This window comes from Camelus bactrianus, chromosome 8 (genome assembly GCF_048773025.1).
Source record: "Camelus bactrianus isolate YW-2024 breed Bactrian camel chromosome 8, ASM4877302v1, whole genome shotgun sequence".
Lineage (NCBI taxonomy): Eukaryota > Metazoa > Chordata > Mammalia > Artiodactyla > Camelidae > Camelus > Camelus bactrianus.
The window spans coordinates 62,163,252-62,189,452 of NC_133546.1; the positions used below are offsets into that span (position 1 = coordinate 62,163,252).

General features: G+C 35.9%; 1 protein-coding gene across 4 annotated transcripts in view; it reads left to right on the forward strand.

Annotated features, from left to right (window-relative positions):
- The first annotated feature begins 1,127 nt into the window (after positions 1-1,127).
- SNX14 (sorting nexin 14) overlaps positions 1,128-26,201 on the forward strand; it is a 58,476-nt gene continuing 33,402 nt past the window's right edge. For 2 of the 4 annotated variants that reach the window (XM_074368659.1, XM_074368660.1), the window contains exons 1-7: positions 1,384-1,621; positions 12,266-12,386; positions 13,544-13,617; positions 13,699-13,777; positions 17,082-17,125; positions 18,826-18,913; positions 22,163-22,247. In XM_074368659.1, the coding sequence (XP_074224760.1) occupies positions 1,482-1,621; positions 12,266-12,386; positions 13,544-13,617; positions 13,699-13,777; positions 17,082-17,125; positions 18,826-18,913; positions 22,163-22,247 (631 nt within the window). In that variant the 5' untranslated portion in view covers positions 1,384-1,481. Of the gene's footprint in view, positions 1,622-12,265; positions 12,387-13,540; positions 13,618-13,698; positions 13,778-17,081; positions 17,126-18,825; positions 18,914-22,162; positions 22,248-26,201 lie in introns of all 4 variants that reach the window. The other 2 variants (XM_074368661.1, XM_074368662.1) reach the window with 2 other exon arrangements.

The following is a 26,201-nucleotide window of genomic DNA, read 5'->3' on the forward strand; positions in this document are numbered from 1 at the left end:
CTGGTAGTACGTATCACGTTACTTTTTGACCCAGCAATTGTATTGATGTTGATCCTAAAGAAATGACTAGAAATGTGTATAGATTTGTGATCAAGGGTAGTAATGACCATTATATCAATGAAATTAAATAAGTAGCATTAGTAGAATAAAGGATGATACATTCTTAAGGAAAATAGCGCATAATTAAAGATGATCCATGTGTTTGGAAATAACAACATGGGAAAATATTAATTGAACTATCCATACACTTTGGCTTTTGTTTTTAAAAAATAATTTCTGAACATTCCTGTCTCCGCACTTCAGAGGGCACGATACTAAGAAAGAGAAAACACAGGCAGTATGAGAACGCAGGCTCTGTGGTTAGAACGGTTTCAAATCCCGGTTTCGCTAGCTGTTATGATTCTGAGCAAGTTCCTCTCCGCCTCAGTAATGTAATCTAGCTGTAAATCGGGAGAAACCCAGAGTACCTACACCATGAGGAGAATGTGTGAAGTTAAGTGAAAGCGCGCCACCTAAATAAATTTTACTTATTCAAGAGAATGTCTCCCTGCATGTCAGAGTACCGGAGAATACGGAAACTAAAATTTAGAAATATGATGACTTAGTAAAGCGAAAGCCCCACGAGACTCTACAAGAGGAATTTAACCTAACCTGCCAACTTGCCTCATCCAAACACTTGGATTTTGGCTTGGCCCGCGGGGCTGTTGTGAACTGAGCTCTGTCTCGCCCGTGAGCCCGTAAAAGATGCTCTCTCGCAGGGGTGACGGCCGGGTGGGTTTGACTCTTCCGTGTTTCAGGGTTGTTTTACTCACGTAAGGACTGAGAGGCGTCCCTCCCTCCTCCCCCTAGGGCGTCGCGCAAAGCTTGGACCATACCCCATACAGAGCTGACCCTACAGAGAGGAGGCGTGCAGAGCGGTGGGGGGCGCGACGGCGCGATCCACCCTCCATGGCCTCGCGCCACAAAGACTACAGTCCCCAGCGGCCCCCGCGAGCTCGGGGAGTCCCTGCGCAGGCAGGGCCTGGTAGCCGCGGAGGTGTGGGGGGGGCTGTAACTTCTCCGGTGCTCGGGCACAACGTTCTCTCTCCTTCGCAATACAGGCTGTTACTGGGGTTCTGCAGCTTTCCCCCCATTTCCGGAAAAGGCTGGTCTCCGGGAAGTCGGGCCCTCCGCCGAACGCCGGCGCAGAGACCTGGCCCGGAGCTCGGAACCCGGAGCAGCCGGACCCGACGGGCCTTGCGCGGGGTGACGACGGACGCGTACGGCTGTCCCCTTGGCCGACGGGGGCGTGGCCACGCACGCGCGGCGGGGCCCTCGGGCGGGGCTTTGGGCGGCTGCAGCCGGCAGACGGTCCGCCGGTGGCCGGCTGGCTGGGTCCGTGGCCCGGCTGGGGGGGTGGGGGGGCGGAGACGCGGGAGGTTGATGGGGGGTCTCCTCGACCTCAGCCTGTCTGTAGTGCAGCTTCAGCCACCTCGACGGAGATGGCGTCCTGGGTGCGGACGATGCGGGAGAAGCTGAAGCAGCGTCTGCGGCTGGACGTGGGACGCGAGATCTGTCGCCAGTACCCACTCTTCTGCTTCCTGCTGCTCTGCCTCAGCGCCGCCTCCCTGCTCCTCAACAGGTAACGCCGCGGCGCGGAGCCGGCCGGGCGGTGCCCAGCTTTCCTCCGAAACTGCGGATGTAGGCCAGGTTGCTTCGCGGCGCGGAGGCCGCCGGGCTGCGCAGCTGCAGGACGCGGGGCGGGCTGCGGGGCCTCTGCGGAGAGCGGCCTGCGGGAGCCCGGCGGAGCGTCGGGGCCCGGAAGTGCGGCAGTGGGTGGGCTCAAGTCCCCCCCCCCCATCCTAAGGCCTCGCCTCCGTGGCCACCCGGCCCCGGTTCTTACCTCTTTTTCACGCATTTCTTAAAACCTGGACTTCCATAATCGATATTTTCCGGAAGAATGAAATGTCAGCCCGGCGCAATTTGAGACCGTACTGGGGCGGTCTCATCAGCTGACGGAGGAGGGTGCAAGGTCCCGTTGCAGTCGCGGTTTTAGACCGACTCCCCTTGCTCTCGCCTCGCGCGCGCGCGCGCTCACGCCCACCCACACCCACCCACCCACAATATAGATGGCAGCCGAGCCTTTCCCCGCAGTGTTCTTGGTTACAGCGCACGGTCATAAAGGTTTGTTGAACCGGAGTCAGAAGGCAAAATAGTACCAACATATCTAGTTTATTCCCTTAAGGGAAGACTGAAAGGTGAAATTGGTTAATTTCGTTGACATTTTGCAAGCGGAAGGTTCTGCCCCTGAAATGAGCTGGTAGATTTCCTTCGTTTTGCTGTATCTAGAAACGGTAGTGATGAAATACAGTAGTGGAGGAGAAATGTTCTTTCAGAATTATTTCCAGATTTGCTTTCGGTAGAAAAAGATCTGCGACGGCGTCAGCGACAGCCTCTGCTTGATGTTTTTCTTTGATGTTTTGCAAACATCCTTACTTTTCCTTACTCTTTATCTGGAGGTAGTTGATCTCCAGGGATAGGAACAGGGACGCATTCACAAGAAATTTGGTAGCGGTTTTGTTCAAAGATAACCATTTTCCGTGACTCTGTTGAAGTTGAGTTTCTTCCCCCACCGCTTTGCTTTCTTGTTGGCTTATATGATAATAGGTTTAAACAGCGATTGTTATTTCAATGTACTTTTGATGGAAAGATGTTTGATTATAAAAGTATGGAAGAAGTAGAATCATTAAGAGAGTGGAAACGATTTAGTACTTACTTACTTTGTCATCTGGAAGATATTTCAAGCCAGATTAACAGGTTGAATATGAAAGGCATGTAAACTTTATACGATTGTTAAGTTTTGTTCAGGGGTTCTTACCTACCTTCTTTGGGAGCCGCGTCATTTTGTCTCAGGGTAGGACAACTATGTAGGAGCAGGATGAACTAGATTTCTCAGGTCGCTTACTTAATCATAGCATCTAGTGTTCTGTGTTGTTAAGGAGTCACAGGATAGCATCCGGTCGGTGTAACATCTGTTCTCTGTACTGTATTTGTATTATGCAAAGAAAGAAGGAAAAAGCACCTGTTATCTCTGAGTGGTTGGGTTCATGAATGAAACTGTTTTCTCATACATGGCACATCTATTCAGAAATTTAAAAAATATAAATAAAATACAAAACACATTGGGGGCATAATAATGGAACTAGAAAAAAATGAAAAGATATGCTTAATACATAATTTCAATAAATGATTTCTGTACAGGCATTTCACCAGTTAATTTTCAGAAATAACTTTAAAAGAAATTTTCAGTTAAAAATCTTCCCTGGTTAGTATGGGTATTTGAACCTTTTCCTCTATATGGTTAAATATAGAATAATAATCTTTTTGAAATTAATTTTTCTCTTATTGTCTTGAAACTTTATCTCATAAAGACCTCTCAAGGTGTTATTTAGCATGTAAATTTTTATTTCAATAAGTGTTAAAATTATGAATCTTATCTCTGGAAAGATAAATGGACCAAACCTTTGGAGCATTGTCAGTGATTTGTGGGAAGAGTAGAGTAAGATTATTTATGATCTCATCTTTACAGTATTGTTAGGATAAATAGGAACATAGATACAATTATATAGATTTGTTTATTTGCCAGTCATAGAATTGAGTATTTGAGTGTTATAATAAATATCTTGTTAATCCTAATAATAATAATAATAGTAATAATAGCTAACACTTGTGAGTGCTTTGTTTGGCCTGGTATTTTGTTAAGAGTTTTCATTTATTGTTGAGGCAATTTTTTGATGTGTTTGAACATTTTGAATCTGAAGCATGATTGTAAGAATTTGATTTTGACTCCTCCATTAACATATAACTAGTTACGTGACTTTGGATAAGTAATCTAATTTTTACCTTTTGCAGTCCCCTCATCTGTAAAATGTGGATAATACTAGTACCTATATTATATGGTTATTTTGATGATTAAGTGAGTTAATACACCGAAAGTGCTTAGAATGGTGCTCAGTACACGGGCTCTCTTTACATGTTAGCAGTTATTTTTGTCTCATTTAGCCTCACAATAGTGTAAAGTAGGTAATGTTACTAGCCTCAGTGATTTTTTTTTTCTGATATATAATTTACAGAAAAATGCATAGCACATAAAATAATAATTATATAGTTCTGTGAATTTTTAAATTCATGTAACTACCACCCAGATCAAGATACAAAACATTTTTAGCACCCTATTAGGCTCCCTTGTCAGTAAGTAAACTTCCATTCATCATGTATCAGTTTTATTGTTTCTGAATTTCATATAAAAGGAGTCATATGGTCTTCTTGTTTCCGGTTTTTCTCAACTCTGCTTTTGAGGTTTATCCATATTGTTGTGTATATCAGTAGTAATTCTTTTTTGTTACTGTGTAGTATTCCATTGAGAATATGCCACACTTTGTTTATCCATTCTGTTGAAAGGCATCTGAATTGTTTATAGTTTTGTCTATTATGAATACTACTGCTGTGAATATTATTATGTATGCGTTTTTTGATAGACATGTATTTATTTCGTTTGGGTATATATACCTATAAATAAAAATGCTTAGTCATAGTGCATGCATTTGTTAACTTAAGTAGATACTGCCAGTCTTCCAAAGTGGTTATACCAATTTATACTCTTGCCAGAAATGTTTTACAGTTCTGTCTGATATGGTCTATAGGTTTAATTTAGCCATTTTAGTGAGTGTATAACGGTAGCTAATTGTAGTTTTAATTTGTAATTCCTTGATTAGCCCCATTTTACAAATAAGCAAACTGAAGTTTAGATTTGTTCAATAACTTTCCCGGATTCATAGTAAGTAGCAGAATGGGATTCTAATGTAAATCATTCTGATTTAGAAACCCAAACTTTTAAAAATTACATTAAAAAGACATTATTAAGAAAAATACTTATTATTCTCTTTTCTTATGGCTTGATGACTAGAGAAGGTCCTTTAACATTTGCTATAAAGCTGGTTTTGTGGTGCTGAAATCTTTTAGCTTTTGTTTATCTGTGAAGCTTTTGATTTCTCTATCGAGTCTGAACGAGAGCCTTGCTGGATGGAGTATTCTTGGTTGTAAGTTTCCCTCTTTCATCACTTTAAATATATCATGCCACTCCCTTCTGGCCTGTAGAGTTTCTGCTGAAAAAATCAGCTGATAACCTTATGGGAGTTCCCTTGTATATTATTTGTGCTATTCTCTTGCTAATTTTAATATTTTCTCCTTATCCTTAATTGTCAATTCGATGACTGTGTGCCTTAATGTGTTCCTCTTTGGTTGATCCTATGTGGTACTCTCTGCACTTCCTGGACTTCGGTGACTGTTTCCTTTCCAAGTTGGGAAAGTTTTCAGTGATTATCTCTCCAAAAATTTTCTCAGGTCCTTTCTCTCTCTCTTCTCTTTCCGGGGCCTCTGTAATGCTAATATTAGAGCGCTTCATGTTGTCCCAGAGTTCTCTTAAACTATCCTCATTCCTATTTATTCTTTTTTCTGTTTTCTGTTCTGAAGTAGTGATTTCCACTAATCTGTCTTCTAGTTCACTGATCGTTCTTCTGCCTCTTTTAGTCTATTCTTGGTTCCGTCTAGTGTGTTATTCATTTCAGTGATTTTGTTCTTCAACTCTATTTGGGTATTCTGTATAGAAAAATACTTATTATTAACTTTCTAAATAACATTAATTCATATAAATTGTAAATAATCAGAAAATACGAATACAAAGAAGATATTAAAAATCTCTCAGAAATTTACCAAAGATGACTACTATTAACATTCTTGTCACTTTTACCTGCAATTTACAATTTTTTTTATGTAAATTGAGATTTTTCTGTATATATAGCGTTCTGTATTTGGTGCCTAATTCTTAACATGTTTATTATTATTTTCTTTATTACTTTTTAGTTGACCACAACTGGCATACATACACTTAACTTAGTATGTGACAGACTATTCTGAGTGCTTTTATGAACTTATTTAATCATCATAACAACCCTATGAGTTGGGTATTAATATAACCCCATTTTCTAGAGGACCAAACAAGAGTCAGAGAGATTAACTAATCTGCATTGTGTCATAGCCAGGATTAGAACCCAATCACACTCTACAATATTTTTGTTTCCAAACTTAATGGGTCTTTCACTCTATGTTCTGTTTCTTTTGTCTATTTTTCTCTTCCTACAACAGTACCAATTTTTTCTTAATGGTAGTATTATAGCTTTGTAGTATTTTTTTATGTACAGCTGGGCTATAGGCCAGGACATGTACATATGGCCTTCACATGTGGCTTTTTTCCCCAATGTGTTGCTTGAGTAAAAAGGTGAGTATCCTGAGAAAGAGATTCTGGTGGAAGCTCTATCTTTTTTATGACCTAGGCTTGGAAGTTAGGTGGTTAGGCACTACTGCTACTTTCACTTCTTTCACATTCTTGTGGTTAGGAGTGAGTTATTAAGGCTAGCCTCTGTTCAAGAGGAAGGAAATTAGATTCCTGCTTTTGATGTGAAGCGTGTCGAGGAATTTGCAGTTTAATTTGTGTGTTAATCTGGGTAAAGTTGGGATCTTAACTATATTTAATGGTTTCATCCATGAACCTAATCATTATCCATTCATTCAGATCTGCTTTTATGTCCTTTTAATGTTTTTTATTTCATTTAAAAATTTTATTATGGAAAATTTCAAACACATACAAAATTAAAATAGTACAATGAAACCTGTAAGTACTTATCACCCAGCTTCAAAAATGATCAGTTTAAAGTCAAATATCACCACCCCGCAATTATTTTAAAGCAAATCCCACATGACGTATTTTATCTATAAACATCAAACATTTCAGTATGTGTCTCTGATAAGAACTTTTTTCTACATAACCACAATACCATTTCGCATTAAAAAAAAAAGCCCTAATTTCTTAGCATACTCAAATTATCTATCAATGTTCAGATTTCCCTGAATTTGTTAGAACTTTACCCTCCAACATTTTATGATGAAAAATTTTAAACATTACAGTGATGTTGAAATTTGCAGTAAACAGAGAGGGAATATTTTAGGCTTTGTGGGCTCCCTCAGGTCTCTGCCCCATATTCTTTTTTAACAGAGCCATTTAAAAATGTAAAAATCTTTCTTGGCTTGAGGGCTGTACCATAGCCATAGTTTGTCAACCCTAATCTAGAACATTCCTACTCGGTGGCTCTTTTTCTCCCCTTTGCCTTGTTGACTTCTTGAAACTGGGTCATTTGTTCACATTTTGGATTTTGCTGATGGTTTCCTATGGTGTCTTGTATTTTTATCCTCACCTTCACTTTTTTTTTTTTGTAAACAGGGAATTAAATTTATAGGCTCACTTAGATTTAGATTTTTAATTTTTTTTTCTAATGCTGTGTACGTCCTGTTACATCACATCAGAGGATAACTCCAGAGGATAACATTAGATGGAGTTGCCTCACTTTTCACGGATTTGGATAGTGACAGCTGATAACCTTGCCCAACAAACTTTCTCTTTGGTTTTGGTTTCACCATTTATTTACTGCCTGAATCAGTTACTTCATTATAGGTTGTAACAGGATGATTTTTTATTTTTTCATTCCTTCTGTATTTTTTAATTTGAACTCGTGTGTGTGTGTGTGTGTGTATGTGTAGAATTACTTTATTCCATCCATTAGATCTGTTTGCTTATAATGAAGTACAGCTCAACTTGGAAAAGTAAGATAAATGCTTACACTTTTCTTTTAATTGAAGTATAGTCAGTTTACAATGTTGTGTCAATTTCTGGTGTACAGCATAATGCTTCAGTCATACATATACATGCATATATTCATTTTCATATTCTTTTTTTTATTACAGGTTACTACAAGATACTGAATATAGTTCCCTGTGCTATACAGTATAAACTTGTTTATCTATTTTCTATATAGTAGTCAGTATCTGCAAATCTTGAACTTCCAACTTATCCCTTCCCACCCCCTTCCCTCCCTGGTAATCATAAGTTTGTTTTCTGTGTTTGTGAGTCTGTTTCTGTTTTGTAAGTAAGTTCGTTTGTCTTTTTCTTTTTTTTTTTTTTTTAGATTCCACATGTAAGTGAAATCATATGGTATTTTTCTGTCTCTTTCTGGCTTACTTCACTTAGGATGACAGTCTCCAGGTCCATCCTTGTTGTTGCAAATGGCATTATTCTTTTTTATGGCTGAATAGTATTCCGTTGTATAAATAAACCACAACTTCTTTATCCAGTCATCTGTTAGTGGACATTTAGGTTGTTTTCATGTCTTGGCTATTATAAATAGTGCTGCTATGAATACTGGGGTGCATGTATCTTTTCAAATTAAAGTTCCCTCTGGATATATGCCCAGGAGTGGGACTGCTGGATCATATGGTAAGTCTATTTTTAGTTTTTTGAGGAATCGCCATACTGTTTTCCATAATGGCTGCACCAAACTACATTCCCACCAGGAGGGTAGGAGGGTTCCCTTTTCTCTACACAGTCTCTGACTTTCTTTTTCTTAATTATCAGTTTTTAGAGTAATTATTGGTGCCCTAGTAACCTCCAAGAGTACTCAGTTAGAGGTTTGCTTATTTTAATTAGTTTTTCCAAAGAACTAGCTTATACTTTGTTATCATTGTTGTCTACTTTATTGATTTCTGTTCTTTTTAGTGTTTCCTTCCTTTTTATGCATTTGGATTTGTGCTTTTTTACCCTTCGACTTTATGAATGCTTAGCTTGTTGGTTTTCAGCATTTCTTTGTCTCTGATTAATGCAGGGTTTCTCAACCTCAGCACTATTGATAATAGGGTCAGATAATTCTTTGTTGTGGGGGCTGTCCTGTGCACTGTAAGGTGTTTAGCAGAGCCTTGGCCTCTAGCCACTGGGTCTAAGTAGCACACTCCCCAGTTGTGGCAATCAAAAATGTCTCCATGTACTGCCAGATGTCCCTGGGCAGTGAGATCACCCTTGGTTGAGAACCGCAGGATTAATGCATTTAACCTGTAGATTTTCTTCTTAAATAATGCCTTAGTTATTGCTTACCTTACTTATAGCAATATACATATTGCTTGTAGTGTTTATTGTCATTCAGTCTTAGTACAAGTCTACAATTCCTAGTCTGTAATTCTGAGATCAGAAAAGCTCCGAAGAAGTAACTTATCCCCTTAGTTTGGCACCAATTACAAAACCTGATCTGAACAGACATAAGACTAATTATAATGTTTATTTCTGACCTATTCATTGTTTGTATGTTTTGCTGCAGAAATTTTTTTTTTTAGAAATTTTTTTCTTTAATACTTTTTTAATGGAGAATTGAACCCAGGACCTTGTGGATACTAAGCAGATGCTCTACCACTGAGCTATACCCTCCTCCCTGCAGAAATATTAATGTCTGATTATGGAGTCCTGCATTCAGACCTCATTATATTATTTATGTTGTATTATGAAATATTATGGGTCATATAATTTATGTGTTATGTTAGTTATGAGATATATACTATATAACAGTTCAAGAATCCTAAAAATTCTGAATTCCTAGTCTATCTCTCTGGCTCAAAACGATTTTCCATAAGTGGCTATGGACATGAATTTCATAATTTCCTCTGTGAGTATCTCTATAACGCATTGAGTTAGTTTCCAAATTTAAGGGTTTTTTTTTAAGGCTTGATGTCAGGTATGCTGTTTTGGTTGGAGTGAAGCTTTGTGTAAAGGAATGGGAAGAAATAAGTGTAGAAAGGTGAGTCTCAAGTATAAAATTGCCCTGGGAACCTGAGGACCTGGCTGGGTCATCTATTTGGGCGGTACAGCTGTTGTCTCACAGCTTTTGTACTTTGTCACTGTCTGTAATATGTTGGCACCTTTAATCATCCATCTTCACTTCTTCCTACTACTTGGTGCTTTATTCTGCAGTTCTGAAATCCCAGGACTTCACAGTATCTTCTGTAACCCTTTCTATTCCATGCTGCACTTGAGCAGTTGTTCTCAAAGAACTGAGGTGCATGTGGAACTCACTTGTGTGCTTCCCTTCTCTTTAAGATTATGTTCCTGTATTGGCTGTTGACCAGTGCCTAGAAACAGTTGCTGCATATGTTTTATCCAGTTTTGTCCTTGTTTATGGTGGGAAGGCAAGTCTGTTACCAGTTATTCTGTCAAGGAAGTAGAAGTTGTTTACTCCTTTGAAACAGACACCATCTGTGTGTTTTGTCATTGATATCAATCTCCAGGTCACTTGTACTATAAGCTGCTGGCTTATAGACTTTCTCTCCATTTAAAATCCTGCCATCATTCTAGGTAACTTCAGTGTTTGTGCAAGTAACCCATCAAATATTCTAGTCTGTCGAGAGGTGACTCCTCTATAGTCTCCCACTTGGGTCACTATATGGTGGCCCTTGTTATCACCAGAAGGCATTCTACCTGTGAAATCTTGAAACTCAGGCATCCCACTTGCTGACCAGTGCCGCCTCCTCTCAGTCAGTCAGTCACACTGCACCTGCATTTCTCAGCCTCCTGATTCCTCTGCTTTCTTCCTATCTGTTGTCCCTCTCCTGTTGTCACTTTCCAGTGTAGTTTAGAGTCAGTCTAGCCTAGAGTCTATGGTCCATCACTTCAGCTGCTCTATTGCCAGTATCCTTAACTCTCTTTCCTTACATTCCATGTACCTGACAAAATTCAAATCTTGGATCAGTGATGCTGCCTGTTCTTTTACTGTTCATATCATGGTTACTGAATGCTGCTGGAGAAAAATCTCACACTGTAAATTTAACCTTCTGTCCCAGTACTGCCCAGCAGTTCCCCAGGATACGCTTCCCCTTCCTTCTCCCCACCAGCTTCTTAAGAACTTCCTTGGTCTTCTAGAACTTCGGTCATGCCACTTTCGCCCTTTACTCTCAGCATCTCCTGTTTCACTTAAAGGCCATCATATAGTTTTGAATTCTTGTTACTAAATGTACAGGTTTAACTCCATTCTCATCTATCTGTTCTTTCTCTCTGGTATTGGGGAGGAGGTATCTCTCCCTTTTATAACATTTTCTTCTGTTTCAGCTCTGAATCCCAGCTACTCCTATCTTCTGTAGGAGAAAATAATTCCCTCGGTTATCTTTTCTCTGTCACCTCTTTCTTTTCACTTTCTTCTATTAACATTTAAATGTGATCAGGTTTACTAAAAACCTTTCCTTGTTGTCCCTCTCCAGCTCTCACCTTAGCTCTTCTTTCCTTTAAAAAGAGAATTATCCACATTTATCAATTCCACTTCCCCACCCCTCTTCAGTCCACTGCAGTCCTTTGCCATTCTACTGAAAATGCCTAGTTGGGGGGCCAGGCGAGGTGAGGGTATAGCTCAGCGGCAGAGCTTACACGAGGTCCTGGGTTCAATCCCCAGGATTAGGATACCACCAATACTTTCTTCACATCCCAGATTTTTCTCCTTTTCTCTTTGAATTGGCCGTATTCTCTTCTCGATATGTAGTGATTTGTGGACTGAAGAGCTATCACCAAAGTTTGCATTATATGCATGTAGTCAGAATTAATAGACACAATGTGGTCATTAGCATTTGAGCTGTGTTGTTGGTGGGGGGAGGCTGGTGTTTCACAAAATCATTGTACCTGAAATTTGTGCATATCAGAACTGTGCAGTGTGCTCACTGTGTTGAGACACCTTAATATGACTTATTTATGACTCTATATCATAAGGCTTCTGGGTGGTTTTTTTAGGTTCATCTCAAGGCCACTTCTTTTTCAGGTCTATGCTCAGATCTTAGCCCATGTAATTCTCTCAAGTTTAAATTCCCCTACCTCTTCTCCAGTCCCTCATTCCTCCACCCTGTCGTCTTCTGTTGGTTTTCTTCTACTCACTTTTTAAGTTTTTCCATAGACACAACTTTGTCTGAAAAAAGCTTTTCTGTCTTTTCAAATTTGGGTGTATATTCCGCCTGAAGTGTTCTCATAGCATCTGTACTTTCTCTGTCATGGTATAGAACACATCACCGCGTTGTACTGTGCTCTGTTACTCACCTGTCACACCTACCGGATGGTGTTTTCCACGCAGATAGAGACCATGGCAGTGCTGTTCTTTACTGTGTCCCCAGAGCCTACTACTGTGTCGCACAAAATGGGCACTCAGGAAAATTTTTTTTTGATTTACTGAAAAATAATCAGAATTTTGGTGGGGTGTGAGTACTATACTATATCATTAGAAGATATTCTGGAAAAATGTAGTATTGCCTAGTTAAACATGGCAACCTAGGTACTATTTTTTTGTTGTTGTTCTAATAATTATTTTCATTTATTTCTAAGGTATCTTCATGTTTTAATGATCTTCTGGTCATTTGTTGCTGGAGTTGTCACATTCTACTGCTCATTAGGACCTGATTCTCTCTTACCAAATATATTCTTCACAATAAAATACAAACCCAAGGTAAAATAAATGTTCTTACTTTTAAAAGAGTCAGTATGTATGACCCTGTGCTATTCGATATTATTGTTGAAAGCATGTTAAAACAGTGATTTGTAAAATATATATCTGCTATTAGTTACTTATGGAAGACGTCAGAACATTTTCAAAGTGAAATTTGCACATGTGTATGTTTTTAGAGTATATAGTTCTAGGAGGAGCTATAAAAAGAAAATACAAAATTCTCGGAAAATTGGGACCCACAATTTTAGTGTCCTCTAACTGCATATTAACTATGAGGACAGTAAATTAAAACAGAGGTTCCCAAAGTTGGTTGTACAGTAAAAGCACCTGAGGGATTAAAAAAAAAAAAAAAAAAAAAACAGATTCCTGGACCCTGCCACTAGGTTTTGATTAAATAGTTCTGGCTTAGGGCCTTGTAATTAGTACTTGTTAAAAGCTTTCCAGATGATTCTGAGGTACAGACACAGTTAGGGAACTAATTTTCCCTAAATGTCTGTTTGCTCCATGGAAACAAATAGGCAGTTTGCTTAACCAAAGTAATTTATATTTCTGAAATTTGATAAAGGTGGTAGTGTATTGAGTCTGTCTCTGGTAGGCAAAGTCCCTGGTGTGTAGATCAGGATTTAGTGGGATATCTTGAAGTCTTACTTGCTAATTCTTCAAGCTGATGCAGTCCCTCATCTCAGGTTGGTCAGTATTTTTACTCAGCGGAAATGCAGCTGAAAGTGGTACCCAGATGTGGTCAGGAGCCTTACTAGTTAGCACATACATTCTCCCTCACTGAATCAAGGTTTTGGAGAAATAGGAAATAGTTTTTTCTTATACCTTTGCTGCAAAGTATCATTTTCAAATATTGATTGAAAAAAATTTTTTTTTTATAAATGAACGTGACATTTGAGTTTAATTTTAAGCTTGGAGATTTGGCTTAGTTATTGTAAAACATTTCATTAGGTATTTTCTTCCCTGTTGGCAGTTTGGTATAGCACGTATTTTTTATTACAGAGAATGGTTTCAGTGTTAAAGTGGGCAGTAGGAAAAAAATAAAATTATGTCCTCTGAATTCATACACTGATTAACAAGCTTTTGGAAAAAAGTTGATTCTCTTAGTAAATATATGTAAAGTAAAGACAAATCTTCCCATTTCCCCCTTTTAGCAGTTAGGACTTCAAGAATTATTTCCTCAAGGTCGTAGCTGTGCTGTCTGTGGTAAAGTGAAATGTAAGCGACATAGGTAAGTTAAACACTTTAAATTTGTTGATCCTTCCACTTGCATTTTGGATTTCAAGCAGTTTAACTGTATGATTTTCTCTAGGCCTTCCTTGTTACTTGAAAACTACCAACCATGGCTAGACCTAAAAATTTCTTCCAAGGTTGATGCATCTCTCTCAGAGGTAACTGACTTAATTAATATTGTCATATATACCCAAGCAGAAAATACTAAATACCCATGGAAAATTTAATCATGGAGCATGTTAATATATGCCACCCAATAATCAATTCTTGGCTCGGTAGTTGATTGTTACACAACTTGAATGGTAAGCTAGAAATGTTTTTGGGTTCCATGTCTCATTAAAATGGACATAATAGCCAAAGAAAGTGCTGGTTTACCTAGTTATTGTCTACCTCTTATAAAAACAGTCATTTTTATGATAAGGCAGTAGAAATAACCATTTTGTAATTCCAAAGGAAACCTGAGCTTCAAGGAGCAAATGTATATCTTACTGAATTATGATCCCATTTTTGACACTAACTTAAGGGTAGAGCAGAGAATGGGATGCATTTCACTGTTTCTGCATAATGTAGGAATAGAAAGCATGTTCTCTTATCTTTGTTCCAGTCGCATTTTATATGTATCTTTTTGGTAACATACCATGTTTTAGTTATTTCTTTGAGAAACGTGTTCTCTCCCTCCATCTGAGAAAGCAGTCAAGTTCAAGGCAGGGAATGGGTCTCTTTTGTTCCTGGAACCAAGTGCAGGGACCAGATGTATTGTTAGTAGCTGATAGCTATGTATTGAATAAATTGAATGTTAATTGGTTGAAGAATAGCATTTGGCATCTGAGTCCTACCTAATTGTCCTTTTTCCCAATTTGAATCCTTCTTTGGCTAAAAGTGTGCTACATAAATGCTAAACTGTTTGCATTTTTCTTTTTCATTTCTTCTGTAAGCTGCTTTCATCCTCTAGATTCCCTGATTTAAGACTGTGCCTTCCATTATGGTAGCCACTGGCCACATGTGGTTATTGATAAACACTTGAAGTGTGTTAGTCCAATTTGTATATGTAAAATATATATTGGATTTTGAGGACTTAGTAAGGAAAAAAGTGTAAAATATCCTATTATATATTTTATATTGATTACATGCTGAAACGATATTATCATTTTGGGTATCTTGGGTTAAATAAGATATAAAATTAACTTCATCCGTTTCTTTTTACATTTAAAAAATATGGCTACTAGAAAATTTGAAATTGCGTATGTGGCTCACATATTTTTATTGGAGAGTGCTGATTTAAGGTCTGTTGAAGACAAGACCTCTAGCAAGACTATTATTTGTGCTTTGACACTCATTTAAAAAAAAATGGAAAGAACTTTATGTAAAGCTCTTGGCCTAGTGCCTGGCACATAATGGTGTTCAAAAAATATTAGCTTCAATATTTAAAAACATTTTTTGAGATCTTACTATAGGCAGGAACTGGACTAGGCCCTAGGAATAAAAATAGAAATAAGGTTTGGTTTCTTTCTTCTGAGAACTTTGGTCTAAGACGCGAGGTAGACATATAAACAGATATACACAGTATAATGTAGTGCAGTCAATAGTGGAAGAAATGTACAAAATATAGCATTAGTACAGAGAAAGAAGTACATAACTGTTGAGAGAGGGGCAGTCAGGAAGTAAAACTAAAAGTTTGCCAGCCTGATGATGTGGGAAAGCATATTTCAGGGTATGGGAAGAGCTTTTGGAAGGAAGGAGAGGCGTTGAAACAAGGTAGAGTGTTCAGTAAGCTGGAGGGTGAAATGTGAGAGAGGATGTGGGTAATGAAGAGGTTGTATCCTAGTAGCTAGTATTTATTGATCAGTTACTGTGTAGCAGTCTTTGGGCTAATCACTGTACTTGCATTATTCATGACAGCACATAACCTGTGAAGTAGGTGCTATTATTGATGGTTTTACCAAAGCTAGGATTTAGAGAGTTTTAATAATTTTCTCAAGTATCATAGCTGGTTGGTGGTAGAGCTCAGTCTAAAACCCAGGACTTACTTAGTTCTTAAGCAATTTTTATATGGCCCTTTACAAATCAGATCATCAAGCCATGCTGAAGGAGTTTAATTGATTGTGGAAGTCAGTGATTTTCAAATTGTGTAGCTAGAGTTTTCAGATGTGACTCACAGGATGCAGTGGGTGGTTAAAAGGAAGTAGATGGTCAAAGCTGCTGGCATGCAGCTTTCTCCCACCCCTTCAAAATCAGTGCAGCTCCACTTTTCTTACTTTGATATATTGTGGTTTGATGTTTTGAGAGTTTCACGCAAGGGAGTAATGTGGTCAAATACATGTTTTAGATCAACTTTGGCAGCTTTATGGAGGATGGAGGGGAGCTTGCTTAGAAGGAGGGAGACCACAGGCTATTGCTGTGTAGAGGGGTGAGAAGGTGAGGACCTGAACAGTGGAGCTGTAGAAAAGATGTAAAATCAGTAGAATTTTTGATTGGATTTGGGGAATAAAGTAAGTTTAAATGTTTAATGGTAATTGTTTTTGTCTCCTCTCTGTGTCCTAACTCTGTGTGTATCTTTTTGCAGCTAATATCACTAATGCTTAGTTTTTTTTTTTTACTAAAAAACCTGAATCTTGTCAATATTTAGAGGGTCCACTGTCTTCATTACTGCTGCAGAGAAGGTATATAATCAGATTAGATATATTGTTTTATTCCCTCCTCAGTGCTTTTTAAAGTTAATGCCCACTGCTGCAAGTCCCTTTAAAAATTAAACCATACTGCAACACCCAGGGTCAAGAAATGGAAGTTTAACAGCCTTTGTCTTTTGTGTTGTTTCACTGCTTTTTCACATAAAACTTACATATTGACTTTAAATGTACAGCTACATTTTCACAAAGTGAGCATATCAGTATAACCACCCAGATCAAGAAATAAAACCATTATTGGCACCCCGAATTTCCCCTCATGCTCCCTTCTAGTCACTGTCCTCCTTTCAAAGATAATCATGGACACCTAATTTTGATCCTTTAATAGGAGTCTTAGTTATTTGTTTCCTCATTTTATTCTGGGACTACTGACTTACAGAGAGAGGAATGCAAAAGACAAGCCTGTTATTTTCCTTCTTTCCACGGAACTTTTTTGGTTCAGTGACGCTTCAGAGTCAGGAACAATTTAGGTTTTTAAAACTATTTTTAAATTATGAGAATATTTAGAAATGTGTGTGTGTCATTACTATTAGAGTAATTTTTCTTTTTTGTGGAGTTTTATGGTTGTCAAAGGGTTTTCTCATATGTTCTCTTTCATCATCACAACCATGTAAGGTTGACATACACATTTTCTCATGTGGAAGTGTGATATTAGATGCCAATATTTGGTATACTAAACTTGGTTTTTGCTACTATTATGTATTACTTAGTAGTGCGGTTTACTTTCTTGGAATTAGTTAATTAATTTGATTTTCTTTAAAAAATATTTTTTATGCAGGTTCTTGAATTAGTGTTGGAGAACTTTGTTTACCCCTGGTACAGGTAAGTTCTTTCTGTAACACCTTTTTTCTTTAGTATAATGAATACCAGTAAGTTAAGCATGCTAACGATGTGTTTTCACTGTAGGCCGCAATTTCTCAAATTTGGCACTATTGACGTTTTAGGCCAAATAATTCTTTTGTTTTGGGGACCTGTACTGTGCATTATAGGGTATGTAGCAGCACCCCTGGCTTTTTCCCAGTGGATGCTAGTGGCACCCCTTCCTCCCTCTAGTAGTGACCACCAAAAATGTCTTCAGAGATTGCCAAATGTTATCTGGGAGGCATAATGGTCCCAATTAAGAACCACTGATGTAGGCAGTCAATTAACAGTTTAGTGATAACAAAGAGAAAAAAACTCTAAGCTATCTTTTGAAAGAAAGGTAACATGTAGAATTTCTCATGACTCTTAATTATAGTGATTTACTATTTTGTATGCACTTTTTACATTTGAAGTAATTGTACATTTAGAGGAAAATTTATATTCAGGTATTTCATTAAATTGAGTTAAATTTCAGTAGTATTTTCCTGGAAAATTAATATTTTTTTCCTGAAATAACTTTTTCTTATCTGCTATGGATGTATAAGTGCCCAATGCTTAGCAGGATATAGAAAATATTCTAGATCTGAAACTCAAACTCTGGTTTGGGAATCAGAAATCCAAGCTATATTATTTAATAAATATATGTTGTTTTACATAAGCATGAATTTAATTATATATTTCAACACTTACACCCATATGACTTATAGATGTAATATTTAATGACAGCTACCCTAATTTTATATTGATGCAGTATATTTTGAATTTCCTAATTAAAAAATGCTAGTAGTTGAGTTGATCTATAGTGTATTAAAACAAATTTAATATCCAGTTTATATGTCATATTTTCCTGAAAAGCTTATGTAAATTAATTTTTTACACTGCATTCTGTCTTAAATAGGGGGCATTTACCATTTAAGTAAAGTTGATGGTGAGGCCTTTTGTAAAATGAATCCTGTTGTAAAGACTCCTCCATCCCCACACCCCTATTATGACTCTTCAGACATAAAATCTGGTTGTATTTCTAAATGTTGAAGTATGTATTTTCTCCTGTATAGTTACTGATGATGTGATAGTACCTTCCTTGGAATTAATAGTGGGAAGCATGGTTGATACAATTATTTTCCTTATTCTACCAAGAAACTTAACAGTTAGCATCCTCTTCAAGTTCCAGATATCAGCATTTGATTAAGGAAATGTCCTAATTCTTCTAGGGACCTCAGAACTGCAGGAAAACTCAGAAGGTTGTCAAAATTTGTTTAAAGACATTTGATTTTCAATTTATTTTTCAAGTAGAACACACTTTTTTTAACTTTAAGAATTAGTTAATATTATTAATCTATAAATATTTTAAGCTAATTAAAAATTTTGTATTTAATTCTGTAGCTTCCCAAAGTTATTCTTTGTTCTGTTTCTTAGATACTTTTTTGATGGTATTTAGAAAATGATCTTAAAAATCTTAAGAATATGACTATGTACATGTGAATGTCTGCAGGGAGATAGAGTCTTGGTACTAGAATTATGGGAGATTTTTATTTTCTTCTTTATATTTTGCATTTATTTTGTAATGTAATGCATTATTTTTTAAAAATATAACATAAGTAAATGGTGAAGCTCTGTATTTCTTTGAACTGCTGAATGCTTACTTTTCTCTTCAATTGAAGGGATGTAACAGACGATGAGTCATTTGTTGATGAACTGAGAATTATATTACGGTTTTTTGCATCTGTCTTAATTCGAAGGATTCACAAGGTATGTATTTATAATGAGAAATTGGGAAATGAGATTTCATTGTTACTAAAGAGACTTTTTAAATCTTATTTTTACTTTATCCTATACTGTTTGTATTTGTTTTATTCTTCACTTTTAATTTTTTTAGATTTAAAGATACATAGATCACTTTTGATTCATTGATTAATTTTGCTTTCTGTAATTTAATGCTTGGATATCTTGGTTTGTGACAATTAAAAATAAAAAGACAACTATAGGAAAATAAAATCATGTTCCGCTTAGATGAATTTACTGAATAAATGGTAATGATTATGATCTACTTTTTAAAAAATTTCAAGCCATATCTTGTTTATGTTTTGGTCTTTATCTATAAATGCTTAACAATGTGTTGTCTGTAGACACAAATACTTGCCTACAGCCTTGTCAGTTCAATAGAACTGAACATATTGACAATAAATTGGTATATAATATCTCTGCCATTAGTAAATAAAGATAAATCCTGTTAAAAGCTTTATACCTATTTGAGAAGTGAACAGTATAGTCAACCATGTAGCAAAGATATGCAAAAAATATGAATAAGTAGTTCACAAAGAAAATATGAAATGGCCAATGAATATTTGAAGATATGTTGTCTCACATGAAATAAATATAATCTTTTGATGAGATACTGTTCTTTTACCTAACAGATTAGGAAAGATAAAAAAGAATGATAATGTCTAGTAATGGTAACTGTAGGGAAACAGGCAAAGCAAGTATAAATTAAAATTAGTATAACTCTTACCCTGGAAGGCAGTTTGATAATCTTTATTAAAAGACTTAAAAATGTCTATACTTCCAAATTTAATTCCTTTTTTTATGGTATATCTTAAAGAAATAATCAGAGTACTGTATAAAAATGTATGTTCAAAGATTCATTGCAGTATAATTTATAATAAGGAAGACTGAAAAGGGGAACTGATGTTCAATGATAGGATTATTGGTTGGTTGAATATTATACGTGACAACTATAGTATCCTTTCTGTAGTTATTGTGATTGATTCCTTTTGCTTGCAAAATGTTTTCAAGGTTCATCCATGTTGTCATGTTGTAACATATATCAGTACCTACTCTTGTTTATGTCTGAGTAATATTGCATCATATGCTTATGCCACATTTTGCTTACCATTCATCAGTTGATGGGCATTTGGATTGTTTCCACCTTTTAGCCATTATGAATAATGCTGCCATAGCATTTGTGTATGGTTTTTTTTTGAGCGGGAGGAGCATGGAATGTATGTTTTCATTTCTGTTGGGTTTACTTTGGAGTATAATTGCTGGATCAAATGGTAACTGTGTGTTTTAACTTTTTGAGGAGCTGCCAAACTGTTTTCTAAAGTGGCTATACCATTTTAGGTTCCCACCAGCAGTGGATGAGGGTTCTGACTCTACATCCTTGCCAGAAGTAGTTATCATCTCCCTTTTTGATTCTAACCATGCTAGTGGATATGAAGCAGTATCTCATTGTGGCTTTGATTTTCGTTTCCCTATGACTAATGATGTTGAACATCTTTTCAGATGCTTCTTGGCCATTTGTGTATCTTTTTTTTTGGAAAAATGAGTATTCAGATTCTTTGCCCACTTTTAAAATAGGTTGTTTGTCTTTTTATTAATAAGATGTAGGAGTTCATTATTTATTCTAAATATACTTCCTTCATCAGATATATGATTTGCAAATTTTTTTTTTTAATTTTCTGGATTGTTATGCTATATTATAATTTTTTTTTCATTTTATCTGCATACTATCCTGGAAGATAAATGGGTCATTATCACACCTATTTTATACAAAGTTAGTAATACTTTTTATTTTGTTTTTTGCTGAGAAAAAATTTTTTTTCAGTGAAGGTACTGGGGGATTGAGCCCAGGACCTCATGCATGCTAAGCATGAATTCTACCACTGAGCTATACCCTCCCCACAAAAGTTAGTAATATTCTTTGTCAAAGTGTCAGAGGTTTTTAATGGCAAAGGATTAAGCCTAGGTCGTGTTATTCCTAGTACAATGTTATGTCCTTGATACCATTGCCTGAATATTGTAAACTGGCAGTTTGGGGATAATGAAAACAGTCATTTAAGGTCCACAATTTTTTTTAAAGTCAAAGTTTAGTGACAAACTCTTTATTTTACCATTTTGATTATGACCTGAAGTCTCTCAAATGGAACTTAAAAATGAAAATCTTTCAGTATCCTCAGAAGACAAGATTCTGTAAAATGTTTGAAAATGAAAACATTTGTTTATTTGATAAATATGAGACCAATTTATAATCACTAGTACCAAGAGGGCAGGGATAAATGAAGAGTAGTGTTATTTTGTAAAAAGTCCTACTGCTAGCAAAAATATCCCCTCTTGTTGAACATGTTTGATCTTATACAGCTAAAAGATATCTATAGACTGCTCTGGGTTTTACTAATAAATTACTAAAATTTGGGGGTTTATGATCCATCATGCTTGTTTGATTTATCAGCCTGTGATTTTTTTTCATCTTCCTTAATACAGAGTTGAAAAAGAATTGAAAAGTTAACAGAAAACACTATTGTGATGCAGTTTTCTCATGCTTTTGATAAAGGGAGAACATAATGTGTTGAGTTTTCAGATGGATGATAAGACCATTGAAGTACAATAAACATGCTTTTTGGTGATTTAGTTTAATTTGCAAGTTTTGGGGTTTTTGTTGTTGTTGTTATTTATGTCTCTTAATGTGTGTACTTGTGAGCCCCCAGTTGTCTCTCACTAACCTACCGTAGTCACTACGGTTTCCAGCCTTTAAGTTGAAAAATGTCTGTGAGGAATGGTGAAACTTAGTATTATTCCAAAATAGAATGTTTCCATATATCTTAAAACCAGAATTTATCTTGTAAACTCAGTGAAAAAGTTCATTTTCAAGCAACCTTAGTAAACACAAATTTGTAACCTCAAAGAGATAAGTTACTTGAGATTTTTTTCTTGAATGCATTTAGAACAAACACATTAAAGAAATAAGTCAAGAATAAAGATACTATTTTGTGAGAAAAATTTAGTGTATAGGGTATGCCTATTAAGTTATATTTCCATTACTGTGGCAGTTAGTATGATCCAAGAATGTAAAGTGCTTTTAAATTATACTTTTGAAAGATTCCAAATAATATTGCTGTTTTTTAAGATCATATGTTCCAATATCTTAAATTTAGTATACCTGCCATTGTAACTTAGTGAAAAGTATTTTAAAGGTTTTATTTTACTGTTGAATTTTTCTAGGTGGATATTCCATCTATTATCACCAAGAAATTATTAAAAGCAGCAATGAAACATATAGAAGTGATAGTTAAAGCCAGTCATAAAGGTAACACAGTTTTCTACTACAAAGTTTGAGTGATTGTTTTTCATATACCAACTTTCGACTTAAATATCTAAGTCTGAATGCTGATACATTAACTGATATATTCACAGATGCTGTGAGAGTATTCTTTTAAACTAAAGTCCTTTTCAATAGTTTGTTAACCATATAAGTTATTGTGAGAACTCAATCTATGAAAATTAAAATAGTTAATTTTTAGGTATATTATTGATGAATCTTGCCTTTTTTTGAATGGTAGTCTGTTGCCTTTGTTACTTCCCCTGAGGTATCTCTCACATCTCCCCCCTTCCCTTAGTGATTTCAACAGGTTTGACCTAGCCTAGCCTAGCCTATCCTATATACTACTACCATGTTAATTTCATAGTGCCATAGTTCTCATACGTTACCTCCCTACTTTAAAAAAAAAAAAGTTAGGGACTCTGCTATAGAGTCTAAACTGTCATATATTTACACCCTTTCCGATTTAGTCAAGTATTTTTAATTTACTCTTGTTCTTCACTATGAATTGTGCTTTAGTCAGGATGACCTGTTTGCAGTTTCTCATGTGTGTCCTGGCCTTTGTAGTGTCGTGATGTATACATAGCATATATTCATCAAATGTTTTCTGACTGAAAGAAGGAAATCTTTGTTTGGGGCTTTTCTTGCTCTTAGATCAGCTGAAATGTTAATTTTTAACAAAATTACTTATATGCTCTGTACTTGGTTCTTTGTGAAACTGAAATTTTCTTTGTGTCTGCCTGTGGTATTTTTTGTCAGTGCTTTCCCAAGAAGAAAACCATTCTATGTACATGACTATGTAGAAGAGGTTTCATGGTCATATTTTTTGGCAATTATTACGTATTGTATTCCTCTTCTGGAAATTCCCAGTAAGCACTAGCATTCCCAGAATCTCTCCTGAGTAGTCTTGCAGCAAAGAAGTAGCTTTAACTTTGTTTAACCCACCACGTCTCAAACTCTTTTGAGCGTGGAACCAATTTTCCCTCCCTCATAATATCAATTCTTATGATCAGTATGTTTGGGGAAATTGTGTTTTAGGTTGAGCAGAAGTCAAATTATCAGTTTATTTTTATTTTATTTATTTTTTATTGAACAGAGGTTTAAATTATTAGTTTATTTGTCCTTTTGGTATGTATAATTCCTCAGATATGAGAAGCATTTCAAATTATGTATTTAAAATTTTTTGGTGTTTATCCTATAATATTTTAATGATTAAAAATAGTTTTACCTTCAACATAGTTAAAAAATGAAAGAATTTAAATATGTATAATTTAATTGTTAAATAAAAAAAACTTAACTTTTAAAATCATTGTCCTGTCACTGGCAAAAACACCAGAAAGTAGTAACTTTGTTGTAGCCATTTTGTTAAGGCTACTTTACTGTCAGAAAAAAATACAGAAAAACCTTTTTTTTTTAATTAGTAAATTCTACTTTTTAGAGCAGTTTTAAGTTTATAGAACAATTGAGAAGAAAGTATAGAGAGTTCCCATGTATTCCCCCTTCCCTATTATTAACATCTTGCATTAGTTGGCACATTTTTTACAATTGATATGGCAATATTGATACATTATTATTAACTAAAGTCTGTAGTTTTTTTTTAACATTTTTTATTGATTTATAATCATTTTACAATGTTGTGTCAAATTCCAGTGTAGAGCACAATTTTTCAGTTATACATGATAAAGTCTGTAGTTTTCGTTAGGGTTTTTACTCCTTACATTGTACTTCCTATGGGTTTTGACAAATACATAATGCCATGTATCCATCGTCACAATATCTACTGAATAGTTTCGCTGCCCCCCAGATCCCTTGCATTTTACCTATTTATCCCTCCCTCCCTCCTTGATGAACCCCTAGCAACTGCTGATCTTTTTACTTTTTCTATCATTCTGCCTTTTCTAGATTGTTATATATGGTTAGAATCATACTGTAGCCTTTTCAGACTGGCTTCTTTGATTTTGAATTATATATTTAAGACTTCGTCATGTTTTTTCATGCCTTGATAGCTCATTTCTTTCATTGCTGTTATATTCCATTGTACCACAGTTTGTTCATCCATTCACTTGTTGAAGGATATCTTGGTTGCTACCAAATTCTGGCAGTTATGAATAAAGCTGCTATAAACATTTGTGTGCAAGTTTTTGTGTGGGAAATTTTTTTTTTAATATGTTCTTAATTTTGTTATAAAGACAAACACCTTGATCTCAGGCTATGAGTAAATGGATTTGTCTTTTATTTTTAGTTAAATTGATCAATTAATAAAATCCCCAAATTGTTTTGTTTCTGTAGGAGTGATGTTATATATGTATAATACACAGACCAGTTTGACTGAAACTTATCCTTGAGTCTTTGCAGGAGAGGGGTTGCTAATTTTCATGTAAAAAGTGGTCCTCAATTATAAAATTACCATAAAATGTTAGATTGGGTTCATTCATGACATTGTCATAATGAAATCCATAGAATGAAAAGGCCAGAGAATTAGGAGGACTCCATTTTATCCAAAGGTCCTGGTGTTCTAAATATTATAACAGTGAATTAGACTTGTAAATAAAGATTTTCAGATTTTTGATTTTTCGTTCCTTTAATGCATGAATTTGTTTTCTAAATTCTTTGGCCCCTCAGTTATACTCAGGAAGTAATTAAAGGTTCAACTCTTCATTCATACTCATTTTTACTCTCTTGGTGTTCTCTCCTTAATCTGCCTCTTGAGAGTAGTAACTACATACAGGTTTTCTGTGTAGGTACTTCCATCGCCCTTAGGAATGTTGAAAATACATACATTAGAAGCATTGGTTTAATTTAAATTCAGTAATAATTGAAGGACCTTACTGCAGTCTTTCATCCTAACGATATCTCTTTGTCCTGGATTCTGCGATTTTTCCTTTTGTGGCCTGAAAACTGTCCACTGATTAGGCAGTAGATATACTGATGATTAGTGAGGATTAATCCGTGACCTGTTTTTCAGCATCTGTATTTTGCTTATATTCCCAATTAAGGTTTTCTTTCCCTTATATTCTTTTTACCTTTTGCCTGATTCCTTTATTTTCTCATTACGTAGGACTACAAAAATCTCTCACATCTGAGAGATGCTGAGTAGATTCCAATCTAGTGATTTGATTTATGTTATAAATGAATACTTAATCGCACCAAATATTATCATTACTTGTGCATTGTGCATGGCAATTTTTCAGTGTTAACTATTTAATAACTGTTTACTGGTGTGTAAACTGAGTCTCAAAGGAATTATATCATTTGTTCAAAATCATCAGTCGGTGAAAGACCTGTGTCCCAAATTCTTAGGGGAAAGTGCTTGGTAAACAATTGCATGATTATAAAATAAAATGCATTCTTATAAAAACTATGTCCTCCTTTGCCAAGCCTGCTTTTGTACCTCTGGTTCAGGTAACCTTCATTTACCTTCTTAGTTCTCACACAATTAGAATGCATGTATTGGCTTTTTTTGGTAAACCTGCTTGCATCTCTCAATAAAAATAGAAGTAAATAGGTGGTGTGTATAGCTCAGCGATAGAGCGCGTGCTTAGCATGCAAAAGATCCTGGGTTCAATTCCCAGCATCCCCATTAAGGAAAAACAGCAACAATAAAAGCAAACAAACAAAAAAGGAATAAATAGTCAAAAATAAATGTCATTGAATCAGTGTTAAGAGTCCCTTCACAGACACACCAGGCTTTTAAAACTTGGCCCAGAATGCAGATAGGAGAAAGCATGACTTGTTTTTCTCTTACTCTTGTAAGGATTATAAAAAGGAGTGGCAATACTATTACTTTTAAGTTTTAAAGTATTAGTTTACTGCTTGGCCTGTTAAGAAATCTTTCTGTTAGTGTAAATTTTATCATCAGTTAATATTTATAAGTAATGTAATTTCATAGACTTCTACCATACACAGTTCTGTACCTCTTGTGTCCTATACTCTGGGCAGAAG